General features: G+C 44.0%; 1 protein-coding gene across 2 annotated transcripts in view; it reads left to right on the top strand.

Annotated features, from left to right (window-relative positions):
- The window catches only part of PDLIM3 (PDZ and LIM domain 3), a 125,781-nt gene that overhangs the window by 19,039 nt on the left and 81,982 nt on the right, over positions 1-24,760 (top strand). For both annotated transcript variants that reach the window (XM_085641949.1, XM_085641950.1), the window contains exon 2: positions 21,427-21,578. In XM_085641949.1, the coding sequence (XP_085498075.1) occupies positions 21,427-21,578 (152 nt within the window). The remainder of the gene's footprint in view (positions 1-21,426; positions 21,579-24,760) is intronic.

The raw sequence follows: 24,760 nt of genomic DNA, 5'->3' as shown, positions 1-24,760 counted from the left end.
TCACGGGAGGTGATGTTTCCGAAGAACAGCACTTCCGTTTTGTCTGTGTTGAGTTTCAGGCAGTTGTTTTTCATCCAGTCTGCAACGCTCGTTGTACATCGATGATAAGATATATAGGGGTCCACACAAAGATCATCATAGGCACCCCTTTCCTTTCTACCATAGTTACAGCTATTACATTACTATCTCACAACCAGTTCTGTCATATCACCTTAGTCACCCCATCCTTGGCCAACAACACCCACTGATATTCTAGTACCAAGGCATCATTCCAGCACGAAAACACCAACCACATGCCTGCTGAGTGCAGCTCAATAAAGATCAGTTTCAAGCTCTGTTGTTCCAAGATAAGCCCCTCTGCATATTGTATTGTATATTATTGTAATTGTATTTATATAGCGCTTAGTACCCCTGACGAGGCGTTGAAGCGCTTTTTCAGCGAGTAGCACGCTACTCCGGAACCCATAAAGGATTAGTGTTGAATTTGTATGGTGAAATATGACAGTAATTTAAGTGGTGGAGATGTTAATCAGTTATTTGGATTCAGAAGGATAGCGGAAGGATAGAAGAGGGAAAGGTTTGCATTTATATAGCACTTATTACCCCTGATGGGGTGTTGAAGCACTTTTTGGCAAGTAGCATGCTACTCTGAAACCCATAAAGGATTAGTGTTGAATTTGTATAGTGAAATATGACAGTAATTTAAGTGGTGGACATGTTAATCAGTTATTTAGATTCAGAAGGATAGCGGAAGGATAAAAGAGGGAAAAGTTTGCTTTTATATAGAGATTGTTACCCCTGATGGGCTGTTGAAGCACTTTTTTGGCAAGTAGCCCACTACTCCAGAACCCAATAAAGGATCAGTGTTGAATTAGTATAGTGAAATATGAAAGTAATTTGAGTGGTGGACATGTTAATCAGTTATTGGGATTGAGAAGGGTAGCAGAGGGATTGAAGAGGAACAAAGGTTTGCATATATATATATATATATATATATAGCGCTTGTTACCCCTGATGGGGTGTTGAGCGCTTTTTCTCTTCACTTTTACTAGTTATCTCTAGTATGCATATAGCTCTGTTAGTGCACCTCCAGACTGAGGGTACGAGTTAGACTTTGGCAGACAAGGTACTCTGCCGCAAATAAGACAAGAGTACCCTGTCCACCAAACCCTTGGTCCGCCCGCCTCATTTAGAGACTGGTACACCACAAAATTTCCATCAGCAGAGCCCCTGTTGGCTCCATCGACAGAAAACTTCTTCCGACAGCCCGATGAAGTAAGGGCTGTTGGAGATAGGACATTACTCTGCCCGCCCTACTTAGGGTGCCTGATGTAATGTCTGTTTTTCCTGTCTAGGAAAAAGCTGGCAGTAAGGAGCAGGTTGTAAAATAATGACGTCCACAATCTAGGATAAAATTCCCAGGGTGTGGGGGACATTATGGGAGTTTGTTTCAGAAAACAAAAACATTTTCAATGCTTGGTAAAAGGCCATCAGAACCGACAGGCAGCCATTCACAAAACCTTCTGTTGAAAGGAACCACATTTTTGAACAGTCATTCGATGATGCAAATTCTTACTAGCACGAGCACCGTGCTGTGCTCCCACGTTATCACCATGTGCCATGTAAGAAAGTTCAATTGAGTATGTATCTAAAATATCTACTAAAAAAGCTGTTTGACGTATTACATATACTAGAACTATTGGCCAAAACTGAGTCGTACCATTGTTGTCTTTGCAGGGGGTAGTTTGTCCTAATGTTAACTACATTGCCAGCTGCATTACTTTTACTCTTTCCAACTTTTAACCTTGTGCAATGAAATAATGACTGTCTCTTTTGAGACGAGACTGGCAAGCTGCGACCACGTACACACATCACTTGAAGGGCATCCTCAGATCCAGCGAGGACACACTGTTCAGAGGGAGGCCAGATTATTTCGGTTTCGGAAGGAAGAGTTGGAAGATACAGGGCAGGAGAAGCATCCTTGTAGCTGTAGCTATAAAACCAACCGCATGGACATTCAGCATTTTCCATCAAAACTTGTTTTACTCAGTGAAAAACTGCATAAAGTAAGCAATTCTCATTAATGTACAAGCCCAGAGGCATGTAGGAAGTAGGCTACTGAATCGTGTAGTACTTTCGCGGACAGTGGCATTAGTACGCCATCCACCATCTCCAGAATGGGAAATCTTCAGACCTTACTGGTTTCCTTATGACTTAAATTACAAGTCGCAAAAGGAAGCCATTAGCTGATTATCTGGAATGTATGTGGAACTGCACACTAATGGAAAGCTCGCATACACAGACACATGACATGCAAGCCGTGTTCAGTGCACTGCAAAAAAGGAATAGATCAGTCAATAAAGTGAAAACTACAAACAAGCGGACTGCAAGGTCTTGTGTGAAATGATGCAATGAATTAAAGGACTTGTTCTCATCCACATCCCAATCATTCAACATTTACTAGAGGTAGGTTCGCAGCAGGCACAATGCATACAGCACTAGAGCCAGCAACAATACTGTATTCAGATTTGTGATTAAAAATGGATATGTTTTGGGTACCAGCTTTATTAACAGTATCAGAGTTCACCCACCGTGAACTGAATACTGAACAGATGCCACAGTCAGACCCTGCAGCCAGTCTCCCTGCCACTTGAGCCCATTAGACTTGATCAGAGGTGGGTGGGCGTGTGGCTGCAGCGGGGCCTCCTGCCAGTCCCCTGCTCCCGTAGATCCCAGGCACCAGTAGACACTGGGCACTGGTTGTGGCCATATCTTTCATCCAGTCCCTCTGATAGGTCCAAAGGCCCAACCTTTGTCAAGTCCTTCTCCCCACAAACTCCACAAAGCACAACCTTTAGCTGTAGACACTGAGCACATGGTGTGGCATTACACCAAGCCAGTTCTCTGCTCCAGAGCGTGCAATGCAAAATCGTTGACACCAAAGGGGTATTGCATGCCTACTGGGAGTTAAGTAGCATTATAAAGGCGTGGCATTACACATATATAGTTTGCTGTAACTTATCCCATATACAGTACATGGAAGCCTGCAAACCCTATTCAAAAACCTAGCTATTATTTTTATATTACAGTTTCGTTTTGATCTCACTACTCACATGTAATCAGATGACATAGCTGCACCAATGTAATAACTTACTACAGTTGAGTTGTGATATCAGCATGCCTGCTGGCCGAGACAAGCAGACAATGTGAAAGGCAAGTCACAGAACCGACTTGCAGCTACTGTTTAAACAATGAAAACAAGAACTAGCTTTTCAGCACTTCTGTATTTTTTTTCTGGAATGAAAAGCCACTAGCAGAAGGGAGACATTTACTGAATCATATGTATTTTATGTACGTCTCTATTTCGCTATATGAAGAAATAGTACACATTACGAACATACTTTTTTTTGTAAAGCGACTTACATTAAGCTGCATCTAATATGTTTTTGCAACAAATTGCTAGATGTGTATTGGCGGCTTAAGTTTGCACCACAAGTTCCCCATTTATGCCACATATATGCAACCACACTCGTTTATATGAAGGAGCCACAAACCAAGGATTCAAGCTTTTGGGGTAAGGGTAATGCTCTGACAGCGTATTGTAAGGGCTAGAATGTCCTTCGCCCATGTTAAAATGATAGCGTAAGTCACGTACAAGTTCCATGACTTTACAATGGAACTCATTTCTTTTTATGGTAATGGAACTCTTACATGATGTTCAATATCTTTATAATGTACGGCAAAGGGTAAATCACCACACACATACATTTGTTTCATGCACGTAGTCAAGGGACCTAATGACAACTCTACTTAAATCACAGATTACGTTGCAAAATGTTTGCCCACCTAGTAGATTTCTCCTGACACCCACACCCATGGAGATATTCCGTGGGCCTGGGAAACTGGGAAAACAGACAGGTGACTCACTAGCCTATCTAACAGCTGTTTCAGGGGGTCAGTCTGGAGACTGAGCCAGACCTACCAAAGACCCTAAAAATAATATTGTTGGTGGGGCCTCCCACTTGTTTCCGAGAAGTCAGTGAACACAATGATGTGTTACAAGTCTTTATTATATGCTAGCCAGTTGTACAAAAGAAGGCTATACCTTTACTGCAGAATCATGAGCTCATTAGCATAGACGAATCATAAAAAGACTGAACACAAAAAAGATATTTAGGACTTATAAGAAAATCCTACATTATTGCCTGCCTATCTGAGGAGATGTACCCAATTCAGCATCCCTAACCTGCCCTACTAGGTGCAGCCCTTGTTTTGTCAGCAGTTCAAGTCCACAGGCATATCACACATTCAAATACTCCAAAGTCTCCTTGTAAGATTGTATTTGCCTTTTCTAGCTAGCAAATAAAACATGCAATACCAAAAGCATTTTGTTCTTAGCAAAAAACGAGTGACTAGAGTAATCGGGCAACAACATGTAAATGAACTACGCATTTCTCTTGATGGTTGTGAGAAGAAATCGTGAGAATCACACACTCACACAACACAATGCTAGCAATGCCATTTCTATTTCGTAAAGAGTTTACTACACTGTTACTAACCGAAGGCATTAGTTTCGGCTGCTGAGAATGCTGCTTGTCTCTGAAGTCGGCACTACTCTCAAGGGTGCAGGTGAAGGCCAAAGTTAGCCTACTTGTTCCAGGGGGGGCTGTAACGGTGGAGGGGGTGGTAGGGACGGGGCACACTGGGCATCTGAGCATCTGAGCAAGAGTTGCCCATTACGTTTTGGTAAATGCAAAAAGAGAATTCCAATGACTCTCAAGTAAAGGATTCCTTTTGCTGAGATGGATGGAATATGCTCCAACGTTGCATCGTGAGGTCCTAGGGAGATCAAACATCAGAAACCATGCAGCCGAAGGATGAGTGGTTTGTAAACATCACAAGGACTTCGACATGACGATAGAGGACCATATTACACATGTGGCACAGTATGCATTTTTCATATTACATGCTCATTTTGGGGCACATAGCTTAGAAAAGCTATTTTCATAGGCCAGCAAAGATGGGCCCTGATTGGAATTAGAATGCTTAGGTTAGCTTACCTTTTATAATACAGTGTTGTTAAAAAAAAATGGACATACAGGTTTGTGCTGGCGGTCATTGGGCACGAAATGGCCGTCACTGGATGGCACATAGCAGCATGTACATTTTACTTTCTTCGCTAATTCTGTATAGAAACATATATGGCAAATATAATATTTGCTGCAACTTATGTATTGTATTGTATTGCATTGTAATTGCATTCTATAGCGCTTTCTTGTGAGCATGGGTATGCAGAGAGTTGAACTTCATTGCATGGACAAAGAGATATTTTTGCCGAGATTGCTAAACCGTCCTTAATCAGTGTGCAAATCTGACATTTGTCAAGCCTTCAATTCTATTTGTGGAAAATATAATTAAATTGGTTCTCCCTCAGACTTTGTTTGGATTTTAGCTTAACAAGCAGCCAGGCTGTAGCCAGGCCAAAATCACAGACATACGGGTACATGATAACACTTTTGGTATCCCCTTGCTAAACAAGCATTTGCAATGCAATCAGTCTCGCCTTTGGGACCTCATATATATTTAGCTATGCAGCACATTAGCCTGGGTGCTGAAACAACTAATGTTCTTTAATGAGGGAAAGTAAGCACCAAGCTGCGTGACACGCCAGGTATGGGAACAAATGGAGAGAAATATTGCCTTTCAGCGGGAGATGGTATAGTCCAAAGCTCTGTATTTAACATAAAATCAGGGCTTTCGGTGGTCATATCACTGAAAATACAAGATTTGAAAAAAATATTATTGTCTACGGGTGTTCATGGAAGACAATTTCTATGGACTGGAATCTAGAGAATGCTAAAGTGATTCTTGTATTTTACTGACCTTTGCTGGTCGTTTTATCTCAAGAAAGTTAAATAGAGGCAGTTGCCAGAACAATAAAAAAAAGAAAGTCCCTCAGCAGAAAGCAATTCTGGTATTTTACTGACCTCTGCTGGTCGTTTTCTATCAAGACAGTTAAATAGAGGCAGTTGAACAGAAAAAAAGTCCCTAAGCGGATGCAGACAAGTCCTAGGGCTGATCTCCAGAGCCCACAAAGTACATACACATATAAGTATATATATGTATATACTAAAGTATATACAAAAGGTTATGAATGCTCAACCTGAAAAGGAACCCTGGGCAACTTTGGAAAACCGGATATGTTCACAGATTCGTAATTTCTGGGTGCCTTTTTAGAGCTCAAATCTGTCCAGAGAGTATTGATGTAATTATCAGAAATCATCAGATAGGGTGCTTCCAAGATGCACAGAATTATTTAAATTAGGAAAGGAATGCATATGTTGGAAATATTCTCATTCCATTAAGGTTTCATTTTATACTATACGTGTTAGGATTGCCTCAGGGGTGGACACCCGCGAAGGATGTGTCTCCTTGTCACTGTGAAAATCAAAATCAATATTTGCAAACTTGTATGCTTTTTCTTTAAAAAAAAAAAACCTTTTAAGGTAATTCGGACAAATTCATATGGCCCATTTTTAGGAGTAAGAGCTTCAAACAGTCTAGGCCTATTTTTAATTCACTCCTGATGCTTTAAACTCCAGCTGTGAACAAATGAATGAATGAGGGGCTTTGTAGAGCGCACAGCTACTCAGAGAATGTCCTGGGGCAGAGAGCTGTTTGTCTTCCAGCTGAATTTTTTTATCTGATGCTTTTAAAATCAGGAAGGTAAAGGTATAATTTGGAAAAAAGGATTAGGAGTGTCATCCCATTTACATTAAATCAATTTGCTTTCCGGGCTCTCTTCGGAATTCTGCAACCTAAGGACAAGGCGCAGGCAGGGATTTGACGCAGGACTAGATGTCACAGGCCAGGACAAGATCATTAAGATGAGATTTGAACAATAACTAATCATATCAAAGAGCCTTGAGAAAGCCCCAGGCTCAATAGCCATAGGGGGTGAAACGTGTCGGCTGTTTACATATCAAGTGGTACATTTAATCTCTGTCAGAATATTGAACTATCCTTCAAAAATAAAGAAACACATGAAAAACAACTAAAGGAATGCACATTGATTTATTGTAATGGGAAGACACTCCTAATCCCTTTTTCCATTACCTTTAAACTGGGGAACGGAAGGTCCAAACCCCGTTGGAGTGCTCCACCCGCACAAACCCTAGGGTATTTCAATAACAGGATGGACCTTGTATCCTGTAGGTATAATTTGGAACTTTGATGGATTCGTGCTGGATCTCAGTGGGAAAAAGGTGGGTGCCTAAGTGGTGTTTCTGGTTTGCCAAAATATGAACCATCAGCAGGTAACTCAACCATGTTGTCGTATTTTCCCTGTAATTGTATTGTAGTCTAAAACAGCAACTGGGTGTCACCTGCGTTGTTGATGATATTGTATACGCATTTCATTCACGTGTATGTTTTAATGTACTTTACACTTTTCTTAATTTTATAATATGTGATGTTGTACTGTGATTACATTTTTATGTTGATAAAAAAAAAGCTTTATAAAATCCATTTGTGACTCCCTGACTGATTGGTATTCTTATTTTCTTATTTCTTACTGTGTAAAACAATCATAAGCTAATGGATGACTTGAAGTGACCAGTCGATGATATTTTGTTGTTACACAAATTATTACAATAATCACTCCTGCACGGTCATACGATTACATGTTGGCTCTCCTCGCTACAGTGATCAGTTCCAAATCACTGACCTGGCTGTAAACTCTGCCTTAGTTTCCGGTCATGTGACATCTCAGTTAAATTGTGCGGTCTGTGCATAAACGTATACCTACTCATCGCTTATGCTGTACCTTCCCGTCCCTGAAACTCCCGCTCACCACCACTTGCTGCTGCTCACCAGCAGCTCTGTAATGAGCTGGCAGGTTAAACATTGTGCTGTGAGCCAATAGCAGCACTTGAAGTCTGGGAATAATCCCAACACAATAGCGCATAGGAAAACTTTAGTAATCGGAAAAAGAAGCCAAATGTAACAAAAGTAAGACGTAATGCTCAAATGTATACAGTAAAAAGGATACTGTAATTGCCGTTGGAATGCCTGGATGGCCTGCGGGCTCATCCATGGTAACAGTGGCTGGATATGTCATATATTGCAAATGGATACTGAAATCAAAATTTCTAGGTGAAAGAAAACTGCTCCCCTAAAAGGGCCGATCAAGGGCGTATCAGCAACCTTTGTGCGGCACCAATGATGAGTCACGTGACCAGCCCACTGCCAGACAAAGAACTCCATTCTAAAGACTCTTTACATGTAGCTCAGTTTTCCGTGGTTTCTGGAGGCTTGGTACCACCAACAGATTCTGTCTCCTTGTCGGTGTTTCCACAACCTTTCAGCAGGAGAGGGGGCAGGGTCTAGTCTTCTATGGGCTCTTGGGATGTTTGTTGAATGTGCAGTGCAATGGGAGCGAATTGCAAGGTAGGTGTCTCTGAACCTCGGGGTGGGGGGCATTTGGCGCTGGCTGTGGAGTGGGGAGTTTCTTTCTGTTGGGTAATCAGGGTTAGACTGGCCTATAGGGAATCAGTCAGTGCCAGATGGGCTGGTCTGAGATATCAGTGTGTGGGCCGTTTTTTTAGCAGTTTTGTGCTGGTTTTATGGCCAGGTGGGGCTTTTTTTTAGAATTTATTTCCCATTATTACCACTTTTCTAACAATATGCTTTACTAATGTGGGACACTTTTATTTTGGAGCCTGGACCTATATTCTATGTGCCCTGTGGGTAGTTCTTAACTACAACAGACAAAATTATTTTCTAGCAGTGTTATCTTCTTGCTTCCTTCATCTGGTGACAAGTTATCAGTAAAGAAAACCAATTGTGTTTTTTTAACCCACACATGATGGAATTACCAGTCAATGAGTCATTCCAGGGTTCCTGTTTGTCCTGCTTTTGAGGGCGTCTATTTTTTTTCAACCCTAAGGCACTTCCAACGATATAGTTTGCTTAGGTATTCTGCCCACAAGGTTGAATTCTCGCCAGGGTCAAGTGGCACATTTGTAGCAGGCCACTGAAGTATTTGAACAGTACTTGGTTTTATTGAATTGCATGTGTCAATTATTGGTGAACAGCTATTAGGATTCAACTCCCTAACCCCAAGGAACTCACATCCAGGCAGTGCATTGGGGTCTGCCACAAATCATGATAGCCATTGCACCCCAAGTGTGGTGGGCTAAGAACCACTCGCGAGGAGGGCCCTGCCATGTCAGCACCACTCTGGGTGTGTTCTTCTCAGTTGTGCCTGTTTCACATCGCACTGCTGCATTTTGGCCCACTGCATGGATCTCCAACAGTCCATGAATGTCAGCATTGCTACTGCTTTTGGGAGCTGTCTGTGGACTGGTTTCCTAGAAGTGTTTGTAAAGGTCTGTGTGTGTGCAGAGGGCTGGAACAAGAACTCGCTTCGTAACACAAGGGGGTGGTGATGGACAGAGCATAAGAACCAATCAAACACTCACACCCAGTCCACAGATCTGGGTTTGATCCATCACCGTTCTTTAGCCCACTCTGCCACCCCAGTTCAGAACTCGCTTCGTAACACTATACATAGAGTTTTGGGTCCTATAGAGGGTTATTTCGTAATATTAACTTTTTCTTCCAATACCTGTTAGCCCCCTATGGACCAAGTTGAGCCGTGAGTGCTCTCTAAGCGCCAGGGCATACAAACCTTTTGGTCTCCTTCTTTGTTTAAGGAATACCAGCACCCTAATGCTGCATTGCTCTTGGCCTGGGGGTTGTCCCAAGCCTGTGTAAAGCACTCTGTTAAGATTTGCGAATCATCAGACTGCTCCAAGGTTGGAATACTCCAAACAAAGGCAACAGCTAGTTAATCCAATCAATGTGTTGTTTTTTTGCGTGCCAGGATTAAACAAGCATTTGCAATGCAACCGGTCTCACATTTAAAAGTTTCAGTTGTTGGCATTGTAAATGATATTGTTTTTTATATATGTTGAGTTGTTTGTAGTGCAGTGGATGTAGGTTGTTTGTAGTGGAATTATGTGGTTTAAGCTTGGATTGTTAGTTGCTGAATTGTCTGTGATTGAATTGTGTAGTGTATTTCTGGATTGTAAATATGTTGTATGGTGAATAGATAGGGGTGAGAGCTATAGAATAGATTGAAAGTAAGAATGAGAGTGATACGTAGTTTGTGTATGAAGTGGTGAATGAAGTGCAGATAAAGTAGTATAAACAGTGTGTGAGAAAGAGAGATAGAAGGGGAGAGAATATTATAGACGTATAAAGAGGCTGTGGTTGTGTATGTAGAACATAGTGAAAGCAGAGGAGGCAAATGCGTATTTGTTGTTATTTAGTGTATATTTGTCTATGTTGCATTGATCCACGATATATTTTATTATTTCATATGTTGCTGACTTGGTTCTTTGCAATAAAAGCATAAATAAAACAACAAAAACAAAAAGCGTGTTGCTTTATTTGGGTGTTAAACTGATACTGATGAGGTAAAACATTTGCCCTGACAGTGTTAACCTGAGAACAAATGACAAAATAATGAAGTAATACCATCACAAAATGTGCTGCATTACACGGCTCGATTTGCCGTTTTTGTTGCATATTTTAGTCAGATTTGCCTCATAATTTGATCGTCCGCTGCCGCATAATTCCAGAGGCCCTGGTTATACAGGAATGTGTTTACAGGCAACACATGCAGCCAGGGATACACAAAAGTCACAGTGACACTGAATACACTAATACTTGGACAGGGAGCACATTGAAACTTGGTCAGAGAATACACTGGAGGAGGGGGTGGGGAATAGGCTGATAAATGGAGACAGACACTGGAAAAGGGATCTTAAGAAATCGGCGCATGGAGAGACATATTGAGACCAAGAACACACGTCACTGGCATACTGGGACCGGAACTGACGTTCTTCTCGATCACACTCACACAGATGTTGGAAGGATGAAAAGCGTCAAATACGCAGGCCCCAAAAAAACAAAAACAAAAAACTTATGGAGCGCCGTTATGAAAATGCCCAGAACTGGTTGCACAACGAGCCTCCCAGCGGCGCTAAGAGGCCAAAGAACATGCAAAGTATTTTCTTCTCCCCAAAATAGGCCTCCTGTTCCTATCCATCCCTTTGCCAACCAGCTGGTCTCACTACAGCCTCTAGGAACTACATCGCTGTTTACGCTACCGATACTGGGCAGTTGTATATCTCTGTGCATTGCTTGTGGGCTTTTCTTCTGGATTAAAGTCTTAAACATTACTTCGTCTACCGTGTGTGTTTGCCACAATAAAGGTGCAGTAATATTGTGTAGTTGCAGAGCAATACGATTTAAGGGCGGTGGAACACCACACATTAGAAGTGTAAACACAAGAGAATATGCGTGCCAGAATATTTGTTATGGTATTAGGTGTATAAAGCGGCGTGACACGCTTGGTGGAAATAGCAACACTGTATACAATGTGTGCTCCCTATTAGGTGTGCGTATGATCCCGACACTGTACCTCCTTCCGGAGCACTCCCGAATACTTGACTAGAATATCCTAGGAACGATACTATGAACTAGTTGAAAATATGGAAGAAGGCTAAGTGAAAGTCGATGGTCAGTTGAAGCAAAGAACTACACATGAGGGCGCTTCCGGGCCAGAACAGAAGCAATAGTGTGACTGCATTGCCTATAGTGGCGAAATTTAAAAGGTACACACTTTCAGCTGTTTGCACGCTTTTTGCAGCAGCTCTGCCAGGCTTCTGCTTGCCAAACCATACTTCTGCGGTTTGTTTAAAGCCTTGACCTAGCTGGAGCTTGTGAATGATTGTAAGGGAGGGGGAGGGAGGAAGAGCAGAGAATGGGGTGGAGGAGCGGGGAAGAAACACAAGAATGAAATTAAAACCAGCGCGGCGCTCGTAAAACAGGCGCAGCGCTGCTAAAGTATGTCCAAAATATTAAAATCTCCACAGGATTTACTGCCCACCACATCACGAGAGCTGCCTGGGCACAAACGTACTTATTTTCACAAGTCTCGGCTCTCGTAGAAGTTGCAAACAGACTGAATGCGCAGCATTAGGCACCATATAAATAACAAAAAAGTGCAAGTTTCAGCTATGCTTCGTTGAACGGGCTCACAATGTACAGCCTTTTACTACAAGCTCCCTTGGTGCCAGCGAGACCCATGTGCAGCCGGTGCCTTTATTTCAGCAGCGGATGCATGTGTCATCCCGGCGGGGTGCACGGTGCATCGATCCGCTCCCAGTTTACATTTAGCTCATCATCATGTCCCCCCGCAGCGCCCGGAGATAAAATGGCATGGGGAAAATGGATTTCGCGTCCGCCAGGCCCTCGCTGTCGTTATTGGCCATGTGTGCGGGAGAGGGCCCGGTGCTGTTACCAGTCAAGGCAGCCGGCGGGAGGGGGGAGGTCTGCGGGCGAAGGGGGCTCTGCAGCTGCCTGGGGGTGCGTGTGAGATGCATCTGAAGTTATCGCACGGTGCTCTACCTACGCACACCGGCCTACCCGCAACATCTCTTAACACACACTGACCTCCACGCACTGGTCTGAATTTACAGCGCACACATGTCGACCTCCTGATGTTACCGCACACCGAACTCCACGCACCACGCACACACGCCAGGGAAGCGCTACAGACGGGGAGCTGGAAACGACGGAACACCAGCCAGGAAAAGAGCACGTCATCGCGTGCCTGTCGTTGTGATTAGGCTACGCACCAGAAGAAAGTGTGGGGAGTAAAGGGGCCAGTAGCCTTGGAAGGATACAAATGAAAATATAATCGTCATGAGGAGGGACTAACAAGCCTTAAACCAATGGGTAGCCAGCATTTACTGACCTAAGCCAATGACAAAGATGGGCGGAAAGTGGGCGGAGCTTCCCCCACTATAGTGTATACACCATCTCTCGTTGAGACAGCGCATGCACTGCCTAGGCGAGACCTAAAAACGACATCTGTCAACAGTGACTGTATCCATTATTTTAGCTTGGTAATTTTACAGTGAAGTACAAGCTTAGTGTGTCTAGGAGAAGGCAGAGCAGGGCAAGTATTTTTAGCTAAAAGGTTACATTACAATTAAAGAAATATCTTAGTAGCTGTACACATGTTACCCAATGCAGAAACACACTGATAATGAAACAAATGATTGCCAGGGGTGTAACAAAGGCCCCCCACAGCCCCCGCATACTCATACTGGAGGGGGCCCCTCAGCCACTACTGAAGTGAGTGTGAGCAGCATATTCTGCAGATTGTGTGCCTTTTGTAAAGTATTCATGTTAATTGCAGCACCGTGTAGAGGTATGACGGGCGCTGCAATCAACATGAATAATTTCAAAAAGAAACATAATCTGCCCGCAGCCGCACTCCTATTAACAAAAGGAATGCAGCAAACCAAGGAGCACGTGGGGCATTCAAGGAATGATGGAGTACATTGCAGATCATCAGATACATAAGAATATTCCGATTGGCCTTTCTATGTTGTGCTGCTGTTTCTGCTTCCTCGCTGAACATCAGTTACTCAATGTACGGAAATGTAAACTACCTAACATCCAAATACAGTTATGCTAGAAAGGGTAGGGCACACTGGTAATCTGCTAACATTTTAAGGATGGAAAGTCTTTTGGTACCTAAAACTGTCCACCACGTACAATTGTGGCCAACCTAGGTATTCTATATAATGATGGTGTCCATAGTAACATATCAGCATCAGCTCCGAAAATGAACAGGTGCAGTACAGAGCGTCCATTTATAACATCCATTCGTACTGAGCTTGTTGCTAACCCATTTTGGTGTAGTATTCCCGTGTTTAGCGCGTCCAGCTTCCGAGATGGGTTGTACATAGTTGTGCTGAGAGCAGTGATAAAGAATGGATGGGAGCGGAAAGAAAAGGTGGAATGTTTTGTTCTCCCAGATAGCTCTGCCTCCCAGAACAGTTTCTTGTTAGGAAGGGCCTACTTCAGCCTCGTTGAATGGCTTGTGCAGAGAGCATGCATCCCGTTGCACAGATTTAATCATTGAATGGTCAGCTTTTTCCTCATTATACTTTTGATGCGATCAGGAGAGTGGGTTACTATTTCGTGTATGAAATGCCCTGTCTCTGTAGAGTTTCTGTTGGGTGTGACACCTTTAGTGAACTGACTGACAAGAAAAGGAACATACGGGCCAAGTGACATAGGAAGGGAGTATGCTATTCCGAAACCTTTGTTATTCTACTAAAAAGTATCACACCATAGTGAGTCTGACTTTGTAGACTAGCATACACCCCGGTTAACTTTCCATTCCGTAGCAGATCATCCTCTTCTTGGTTACAGAGGAGGGCCTGGGAGCAATGCTTAATTTGTAAAAAACATAAGTGCCAGGGCTCTCGTCAGGAGGCCACTGCAGCTTGCACCACACTTTGCTCCTGCCAGCGCTGCCAACAATAGTAACAACACAACTATAACCATCACACTCTTACAAGTGAGACTATTTCAGACCCCTAAAGCTATAAGAGTAGTTTGGACAGCATGTAATAGTAATTTTTAATGTCTATTGAATTAATAATTAACTGTTGTTGTAGTAATCTTTAAAATTAGCCAGACAGCGCCACCCTGTGGTAAACTGTCAAGTTCCGGTGTTGACAATTAAGTGCCAGTGCCGAGCACCAGAAACCACCAGCTCCAATTACGCACTGCTGTGACCCAGTTTAATGGAGCTCAGTCTACTGACCTCATAAAGATGGAAGGCTTTGTTGACCTTGCTGGTGGTTCACACCTGGTTCTCAGATTACAGCATGTCTTAGCGGCGAGCATTTAACACAATCATTCTGCCAGCATTCGCTGCCATATAAAGCGTTAAATTAGACAGAAAATACATGGCCCTGGCATCTTTTGAGCCCAACTGCAATGCCAAGCCTCTGGTCCCAAGCGAGTAACCCTAATAACTGGTGCAAAAAGTCCCGGAAATACCACTACCTCCTGATACTGCCGTTTCCCTGTGCAGGGTTTGCTTCTAGTGACACATTCTTCCCGCGTAAAGGGGATTAAAATGTAGAATGTTCTTTGCAAACTTAGGTGCCTTGTGGTATTCCAACGTCTTAGATGTTTTAGCCACAATATTTCAAACCTGAAGTCAAAACCACTAGACTAAGCGCATATTCCACCTGACTCAAAATCTGAAATCAGGCGCATAGTATGAGGCACCGAGGCGCTAGATCTAGGATGCAGTGAGGCACCTGGACTGTAAAAGATATACAATTGATGGACGGAATGCAGAACCCATCGAAATATTCACCCCCAGTCAAGAGATCTGGGTTAAATCCATCATTCTTTTGCTCATCATGCCACCTCAGTTTAGACCTGGCCATATGCAAATCAGTCTTGGCCCTGTGCCTCATGGGAACAGTCCAGCCCGAACTGCCAAGCCAGGTCCTCCCTGGACCGCAAACAAGCATCCTATGTTATGTTAAAAGGTTTTGTAAAGAGCATGTACACCTGGCTGGTGTACGTGCGCTTTCGAGGACCGGTTTAGGGGTTTCACCCCTCTTCAGCCAGGATAGCTTGAATCCAGTGGCACAGTGAGCCCGGGACCCACGTCTGGGCATACCCGGCGCACTTAGGGTGGGAAAGCAAAAGATATACAAGGCACCTGGACTGAGCAAGATCGTGTCTTATAGTGTCTGAGACAGAATTTTGCAATTGCTCGGGGTAGCACTCCAACCCATTGTTCTTTTGCTCACCATGCCACCTCTGTTTGGACCCAGCCATGTGCAAATCACCTCATTGCACATGGAGTTAGAGCGTGGCTGCAGGCCGAAGCCATATTAAATCTTAGAAATCACATTAAACTCAGCTTGTTTTGGGGTCCAGGGTCTAAGAGGGCCTCAAATTGAGCTAAAGCCAGGTATTCTGCTGGAGCCTGGCTCAAGCAGTGGCGTAACAATACACCCCGCAGCCCCCAGGGTACGGAGGGCCCGAGCTCAGGGGGGTCCCCTCCGGGATGGTGAACGGGCGGGCCTGAAAGCTCCTTACTGGGTCCATAGCGTGGGGGGCCCCTTCCATGCACTTTGCAGGGGGGCCTCCGCAAGTTTCGTTACACCACTGATGATGGCAAGCACGTTTACTGATTTAACTTCATATTAATTTTGATTTATTTAGCCTGTAATGTTCCTGCATATCTCCACTGGAAGAATAGGGGAAATTCAACCAGAATAAGCTTTCTATCAAAAAGAAAGTGGTTTACACTTAGGGAGCAAAACTGTTACTTTTCGCATTGTATATGGAAGATACATGTACTTTATTCTTATAGGGCAAAAGTGCGAAGCAGTTTTATGGTATAAAAATGATTAAAAGCTCTACTTTATATTAATTGTTTTCATCAGTTCCAAATGGCTTTGCATAGTTTCACTTTCCAGAATATAACTGGTTTCAAATCTGCATCACCTCTATTTCCTTTGATTATCACCACATTAAATGTCTTCTACTCCAGTTCTTGCATCCGGTTATAGGCGATTGGATCACTGTTATTTTCCCAGCAAACCAGTCATTCTGTTCATGTGTAGGCCATTAGATCACAATTAACTATATGGCCTGCCAACACGTGTTTCTTGGGATCACCTGCTAGGCATGCTGTATTCAGGTACGGACTTGAAGCTCTGCCCACTCTCCACCCATATTTTCCATTGGCTTGTGTCATTGTCCACTGTAAACTGTGGCTGTTCATTGGTTAATAGGCTTAGTAGTCCCTCCTTAGTACCTCCTTGACTCATTTTTTAGGTCTCGCGAGCCAAAGGCTCGAAGAGACATTTTATATCTGGGCATTTCAAAGTGCTGCCGTGGCCTAAAGCTACAGTGCACGTGAACGTGCACGCGCGCAGCGCCATGTGTCTTAACTCCGTAGCGATCGTAATCACGATCACTTTCACTTTCGCGGGCTCCTCTGTTGCTGGCATTCCCCCCTCCCTTCTCGTTTGTTTTATACATCGCTATCTCCATCCCCACCGTGACACACTCCTAGCTTTTTATGGACATTATGATATACTTTGAAGTGCTTGAGTCACTTTACGACAGTTTAAAAAAAACTTTTTGATAAGCGTGTAGAGCGCTTGTTTACAAAAGCGATTGCGAAAGCGGTCGCTTTCAGTGCCGCTTGTTCATTTAAGCTGTTCCTTATTTCATATGTAGTTACCTGAAGGTGAAAGACAGAATTTTTTTTAGAATTTAAACACACCTTTTACATCGTTCCATGCTCATTTACCCCGCTCGCATTGCGCACAGCATCACAGTTCCCATGCGTTTTTTGAATGCACTTCGACCACTACTTAAAGTAAACACAAAAAGGTGGTACGACACGGGTGCGGCGCTTTGTTTTTAATTACTTTGAGCCATACTGTACAACGGCCCGCGCTGATGTGCAAGTGCAACATCTTATAGAACGGCAACGCCGATAGATCCCGCATAGATGAAACTTATTGGCTTTGCAAATGCTTGTTTAGCACTTATAGCCTGCAAACGAAACAACGCCCAACCACATGCATGAAAATACTGGACAACAACGGCCACTGCAAGATCCTACACCATCACCTCCCCTGCCTCCCGGATGCTGCTTTTGGTTTCATTCTGTGCCAGATTCCATGTCAGCGAACAAAATACCCTCCAACGCGACAGCAACGGGTGCCTTGACCCACTGGGTGATGTCAATAGTGCCAAGCGACCTCAACTCTCCTGCTGTGTAACTAAGCAAGAATCTGAGGCTCGCTTGGATCCGCGACAGAACAGACACTTACTTAAGGGGGCTCACCTAGTTTATTTTCCTTTAGAAGCACTTTTCATGAGCACTGTTTTATCTCGCACTCTTACTGCTCATGAGGCCTCCCATGGACCTATGTGAGAGAAAGCGAAAGTAAGTGGCACTGCATCAGTTGAACAAAGTGCTGCACCCCATGGTACTAATTAGGTGCGTGCTGGACCTCACTGTTGTTATCCTGTTGAAAGGAATACGCAGTGAAAAAAAGTGCAAAATCATTTTTTGAACATTAATAAACAAGTTATTAATGGGGCGTTCCGTCTCTGTCTACTGTGACGCTCCATTTCTCTCTCCGCTTTTAATCTCTAGAGCCTGATATTCTTGAATCAAGCCACATAAACATTGAATGCCGACTGAGACATGGAATTGCACAAACCCCAGAACAACACAACATTGGGGAATATAACGCATCCGTGGGTGTTCCTTCTTCCTCCCTGACCCACATCTTGTGACAGTTGCCCCCCCTCCCACCCCTCCTTCTCTCTGTCTCATTCTCTCAGAGAAGCACAGCAGTGAAAGGTCTCTGTCACAGCTCTGGTTGCCCGAATCCCTGTTCATGCTCCTGAATTAACAGAGCTCGGCTTACAATTAAGCTTACAATTAAGCTTTTGATCTTGGGACACATTCTGTGGTGTGATGCAGCCTTTTCTAGCAGGTGCGCAACACCCATTGGACTCACAGGGCCCCCCCCCCCGTCGTGTGTGGCAGCCCGGGATGAGACCGCTTCCCGGCGCACACCCAGCCGCACCCAAGCACTTCACAGGTCTTTAAAAGACCATTTGCATGTTAATGAGGCCTCGCTGTTGTTTCACCCCTTCTACGAGCCCCTGCAGCTCCACTCTGCCTAAGGCTTAAAAGATTCAGCCCCCCCCTGAAATTTTTTCTTAGCCCCCCACGAAATTTGCCTCTAGTTGCGCCTCTGTTGTCTGGTGCTGCCTGTAGCTATGTTATTGCTCGTGTGGTCTTGATTGCAGTGGGACTACAATGGCAGTTTACTCCTTTGTTTTGCAGTTGCATTTCTACAGCGCCACTTCCTCTAGACAATTCTGATGCACTAAAACGCTTTGGAAAGAAGAAGAGTTTCTACCACCGGACAAAGCTATTCTGTAAAAGTGTTTGGGTGGCAAATGAGTTGGGTATCGGAACAAGCGTGCATCTGAGTCTCAAACGCATCAGCACCGGCAGCCAAGAAGCAGGACTGAAGTCCTTGCAGCTTGCGCTTGAGAGACATCTGTTCAAAACAAGCATTTACAATGCAACGGTCTCGCATTCTTGAAAGTTTGAGATATTGGCGCTGCATTATTATTTGCAACGTCAATAGCTCAAACTTTCAATAATGCCAGCCTTACTGCATTGCAAATGCTTCTTTAATTTGTAGTCCTGCATTGCCCACACTGAATACATTCCAGTGAAACGTAACTTCGGAATAACGGCTTGCTTTTTAAATAGCGCTTCATACTGAGCCTGCCGTTTTTAAGGCCTGTAAAAATGAGGAGGCAATTTTACCAATTTAAATGTATCCGTTTCTGTCATTTCGAACAACTAGAGGCAGAGTTGATCTTGCTTGGATTCTAGCTAGTGACATACGGATAAATGCCAAGAGCAGCGGCGAGAGTTTAACTAAATGATCCATTGTCATATGTCATAAGCTCGGCCTGGCTAACGCCGTGACCTCTGCTCCCGCCAGCAGGGCTGGGTGTACACAGAGAGAGAGGAGAAGAGAATATTCCGTTCTGTCACAATGCAGATGCGTGACCTATTGCTGCATCCAATGTAAAGAAATAGAAAATGTCTTTACTTTTGATGCAATCGCGGCACCATGTTTTTCTATTTCTACTTCTTTACTTTTGCTGAAATCACGGCACCCGCGTGGGTGCCTAGATTGTAACAAAAGTAAAGTAATAGAAAAGAAATGGCAGGACGGCCGCACTTAGCATGCAACTTGCCCCTTTGCTTAAAAAAAAAAAGCATTTGCAATGCAATAGGTCTCGCATTTGCGAGAGTTTAATCTATTGGCATTGTAAATGGCAATGCCTTTTATTTATGTTTTAAAAACCAACACGTAAATAAAAGGCATTGCCATTTACAATGCCAATAGCTCAAACTCTAACAACTGCGAGACCTATTGCATTGCAAATGCTTGTTTAATCTGTTTTAAAAACAGCACATATATAAAAGGGATCGTCATTTACAATGTTAATAGCTCAAACTCTCATAAATGCGAGACCTATTGCATTGCAAATGCTTGTTTCATTTTGTGGTGTATAACACACAAGAAACTGAGCTTTCATTTATTTAGGCCATCTTTGCTTTGTCGTCCATCTTGGATGCGACACCGTAGTCTACCATGTGATCATTATTGTTGGTATTATTTTGCTGTAATAAAGTATTTTAGGCTTTTGCTATGAAGAACAATACACTATGAAACAAGTCATGTCATGTGTACAGGCTTTGGGAACACCCAAGTCTAATGCAGTAGAATTGTGAGAGAATTTTCAAATGTATTCTGTAGTAAATGTTTCATTATGTTTGCTTCTTATTAGTGCAAAGCCTGTGGACCATGTATGAAATATTTTGTTTAGAGACTTATAAAAGTATGTGATTCCTCCATGCTAAGGAGAACCCCCTACCCGCTCTTAGAAAGCAAATCTACGTGGATTTCCAGTTGAACTTTACTGAGTTCTTCGCTGTACTCCTTATGATTTGTATCCATGTTGGACTAACTGATTGATGGCCCAGTTTACGCAAATGATATTATTTACGAAACTCTTTAATCTCTGTCGTTCTTTAAGTAGAAATGCTTCCACTCTAATATTCCATGTGTAAGATTTAATGCATAGAGAGACGGAACCAGCGGGGAGCACTAAAGTCCGATAGGCACCATACCACTCCTGGTCCTGTCGTTGGCGCGTACAGAATGGTCCTCTGGGACAGGTTTGCACGCCGACAGACTCTGAGTCGCTATAAAGAAACACACACCCGGCTCAAGTCAAACTGACAGACCGCGCATAGGGACACAGTGGACATTGGGTGGTGCGCAGGTATTCTGTTTTGAGTTCCGGGTTTTCAGGAACATGCCCCATGACAATTTGGCCAACCCCAACACTGAAGGGGAATACATGTAATAAATCTCCTAATGATAAATGTTCTTACACCGATTCTCACTAAACACTAAAAGATCAAAATTCACTCTGATTCCCCTGCTGTTGAGTTGCAGCAGAAGAGCATGTCTACCTAAATCAAGCATCTCATTTTGGCCCGTGACAATATTGTCCAGCTCCCTTGGGAACCAAAAACACACCTTCAGTAAACTAAAACCAGTTTTATATTTTCAGCAACCTTTATCCACATCAGCTCAGTAGTTCAGTGCCTTGAATTCAGGAATTGTGCTTTCATGTTCTCGCTCTTTCGAATGCACTTTTCCCAACTCTTTGGGAAGTCTGAAGTCATGAGAAATCATGTTTGATATAACTCACACAATTCAAGCTGTAATGTGTCTTTTGTCTGTAATGAGAAATTAAATCCAACACATTTGTTATTGATGGAGCAAAAGAAGCGGCAGTTAATTGATCTTTACTGTATACATGTGCAATAAGTACCTATTGCATTATCTTTTACAACGCCTATCTAAATGGCATCAATATTTTTTTCAGATTACTCCAGGGAGCAAGTCCTCTGCAGCTAACCTGTGCCCCGGTGACGTCATCCTCTCCATCGATGGCTTTAACACAGCTAACATGACACATGCGGAAGCACAGGACAGAATCAAAGCAGCGACCAATCAGCTTTGTCTCAAGATCGAGAGGTAACCTAATCTTAATGTATAAAGTAGCAATCCATTATTCGGTTACTAAAATATCACAATCAAGTTAGGGAGAAAAACCGAGGTTTGTTAAAGACATAGGGGCTCATTAAAGTTGGGGTGTATTTCGGCCCCCAGTGTGGGATCCCAATACTCCACACTGCATGTTTTGGGGAAATGACGTGCAGGGATCAGTGTTGCACATTAATTCCTGCATGTTTTCTCCCAGAGTTTCACACAGAAATTTCGGCTGCCTTTAGTCCCCAGGTGAATTCTAGAACTATACAATCCTGATAGGGCTAGTAACTCCTGTTACCACAGCCCTGCCAAGTAGCATGCATCAGGCGTTAGACTAACGCATTTCAGTGTGGTGGTCCGCACACCACACTGAAATGCCAAGTCACGCATAATAGGCATAGCGCCTCCTGGGCTGTGAAGTCCTAGCGCTGCTGCCTGCAGACTTGGGGAGTGGCTGAGCTGCTCTGCGTCTCTAACTGCTACAATGTAACAATAAGATTCACGCTGTACTACTGATTGAATACATCATGAGAGAGAACGACTGCGCAAGTGGGTGGCTGCAGTTCATGAAGTTAAATTGTGGAAGGCTGCAGCTATTGGCAATGCCAGCACTGCTTGCACCGCAATAGCATTTGTTTATAAGAATGAGAATGATCCCCACTACTGGACTGGACCCCAACCCCATGGACCGTGGTGGCTGCTTAGTCCAGAGCACGACACTGTGCATCTCCTGCTTCTGAGCCTGAGACTCATGGCACGGAGGAGCAGCCGGGTCTTTGGGGCTGTGCTGGTACTCTTGAGCGCCTCCTTTCCTCCTGCTTACAGCCGCTATCACTTGCCGGGCTTTGCAGCTGCTGGGGGATGCTCAGGCCGGTGGGCCCCTGCTGCCAGCCGTGCGGGATCTCTGGTGAGTGGGCAATCGCCTGCCTCCTTCCTCCCCCCGATTACACCACACTGGTACTCTCCCACAGGGTACCAGGCGGCTCTGCTATCTACTTGCAGCCACTTCCTGATATGCCTCCCTTAGTGCACCCACCATGTCTGGTGCTCGGATCGGCCTGCTGTTGAGGCTTGATGGTGGCCTGCTTCCCCTCTGGTATTCTGGTGGCCCGGCTGGGGGCCAGTGGCCTGACGTTTGTTTTTTGCTATGCTCTGAGGCTCCCCTTCATGCCCCTGCTATTACCGCCCTAAGCTATTCCACATCCCAAGGGGCACCTGAGAATCGGCCTTTCTCTATATGATGCCTCCTGCCAGCTCCCGTCTATGAGAGGGGTGAGTCTTGATGGCAGTGGCCCGACTGGAGCAGCTATATAGGACTGGCCCTGAGGGATGGCTGTTGAGAGATTTGGGCGCCATTAATAATACAGCGCCCTGGCTGTCTGTGATCTATGTGGGTCAGCTGGGGACTTCTCAGACGTTGACATTTTTCTTTTATGTTTATTTATTCGAGAACTGCATGAAACATTCTGCAGTCATGAAGTGTGTGACACAAAAATTAAGACAGATAAATGATGTTTAGCAGTCAGCCTCACACGACTGATCTCGCAGTTTGGTCGTAATGTACCCACCTGCTTTTGCAGATTTACTGGCCTTGGTGAGGGGCATTAACCTCATGTCAGCCACTATCGCACACTCACCGATGTGTCTGGCACGCACATTCCAGTGGCACCATATATAGACAAAAGCAGGACTGACAGACACATGCTCTGAAAGCGGCCACATGATATTAGTCTGGGTCCTCTCAGATCCTCTTTGGGCCTTTGTGATTCTAGTTTGATCCATTTGGAGCTCACGGGCCTATTTGAATCCTGCTAGGACACGTGGATAGCCTAAGCAGGAGAGCAGCACTATTTAGAGGTCCGTGGCCTGGAACTACAAGGCTTTCGTTCGAACATACGCTAACTCAAGTCTCCCTAGGCTGCTGACACCTAATTTAGTGAATTATAAACCTAGCCTTAACCTTCCTTTTCAGGGGATCTATAGCAGTTTCAAGTAGTTTTCAGAGCTTCTCATTGCTTAAATGGGTGTAATTTCTGATATTTATATATTTTCGTGCACTTCATTGCTTGGTTTTACTCGTGAGAAAGTGTCACCCATAGTCGTTGAAATGTCACTCATAATTACACTGAAATTCTGAAAATGTCACACATAGCAGTCTGAAACCTTGGCAGTTATATTACTGACAACTCTGGGCTTTTTGGGCCAGTCATAATTAGGACCTAGAGTCCCTCATGGCTCCATAACTAATCAAACAATACCAATTCCACAGAGCTGAGAGTAAAGAATCTACACAGCACACAATGAGTGGGATGTTGAAGCACCACAACAGGTATAATAGGTATCCTCTTGTGAGTCAGAACACTAGCAAAGCAGACGTCATATGATGTGAAATAGAAGGCTTGGAAGCTATGAAAGACCAACCTCAAGAATCTTGACAGGAGATCAACCTGCTAATGCGACAGCGAAGTCAATCAGCCTATGAAGACCCAAAAATACCAATGCGTCAAGTAACTGGAGTTACAGGGTCCGTTGGAATTGATTTGGCTTTTCACATGTCGATTCAATTTTGACCGCTGAAAGCCGCCTCAATCTCCGTATAAACTCTGTAGGAAAACGTGTAAATCTGAGCAGAAACACCAATCCCACCTGTTATATCCAAAAAAACATGTACTCCCTGTTATTTCTCCTTCCCTGGAGCGACAGAAATGGTGATTTGTATGTTGGTGGACCACTTCTCTATAATTCTCCATGCAAATAATGGAATCCCCATAAATGAATACACACGTTGTGTGTTCCCATTGTAAAATATGCACAAGCGTATACATATTCCTGAACGAAGGGCATAGTGTCTACCACCATTGGACTGGTGTACATTTTCTGCATCACCGCATCTTCTGTGGAGCATTGGCAGAAGGCAAGGAGGGCCTGGGGGATGCTTGCTCCTACCCTAAACAGCTGTGTTCCATTGCTTGAAGCATGGCAGTGTGGCAATGGCAGGACAGTTTGGCAGTGTTCCAAGGATGCCTGCAAATGATAGGAGTTAATGGGGTACTGGAGGTCCTCAGTAAGGTAGATTGTCAGTATCCTCCAGCTCACTCATAAATGGGTATGGTTGGTCCTAGTGGTGGCTGAGCTGTAGGATCACACGTAATATGCAATCTTATTCT

Source organism: Triturus cristatus, chromosome 2_2, assembly GCF_964204655.1.
Source record: "Triturus cristatus chromosome 2_2, aTriCri1.1, whole genome shotgun sequence".
In the NCBI taxonomy this organism is placed as follows: domain Eukaryota; kingdom Metazoa; phylum Chordata; class Amphibia; order Caudata; family Salamandridae; genus Triturus; species Triturus cristatus.
Note: the sequence above shows the minus strand (reverse complement) of the source record. Positions and strands in the feature narration are given on the sequence as shown.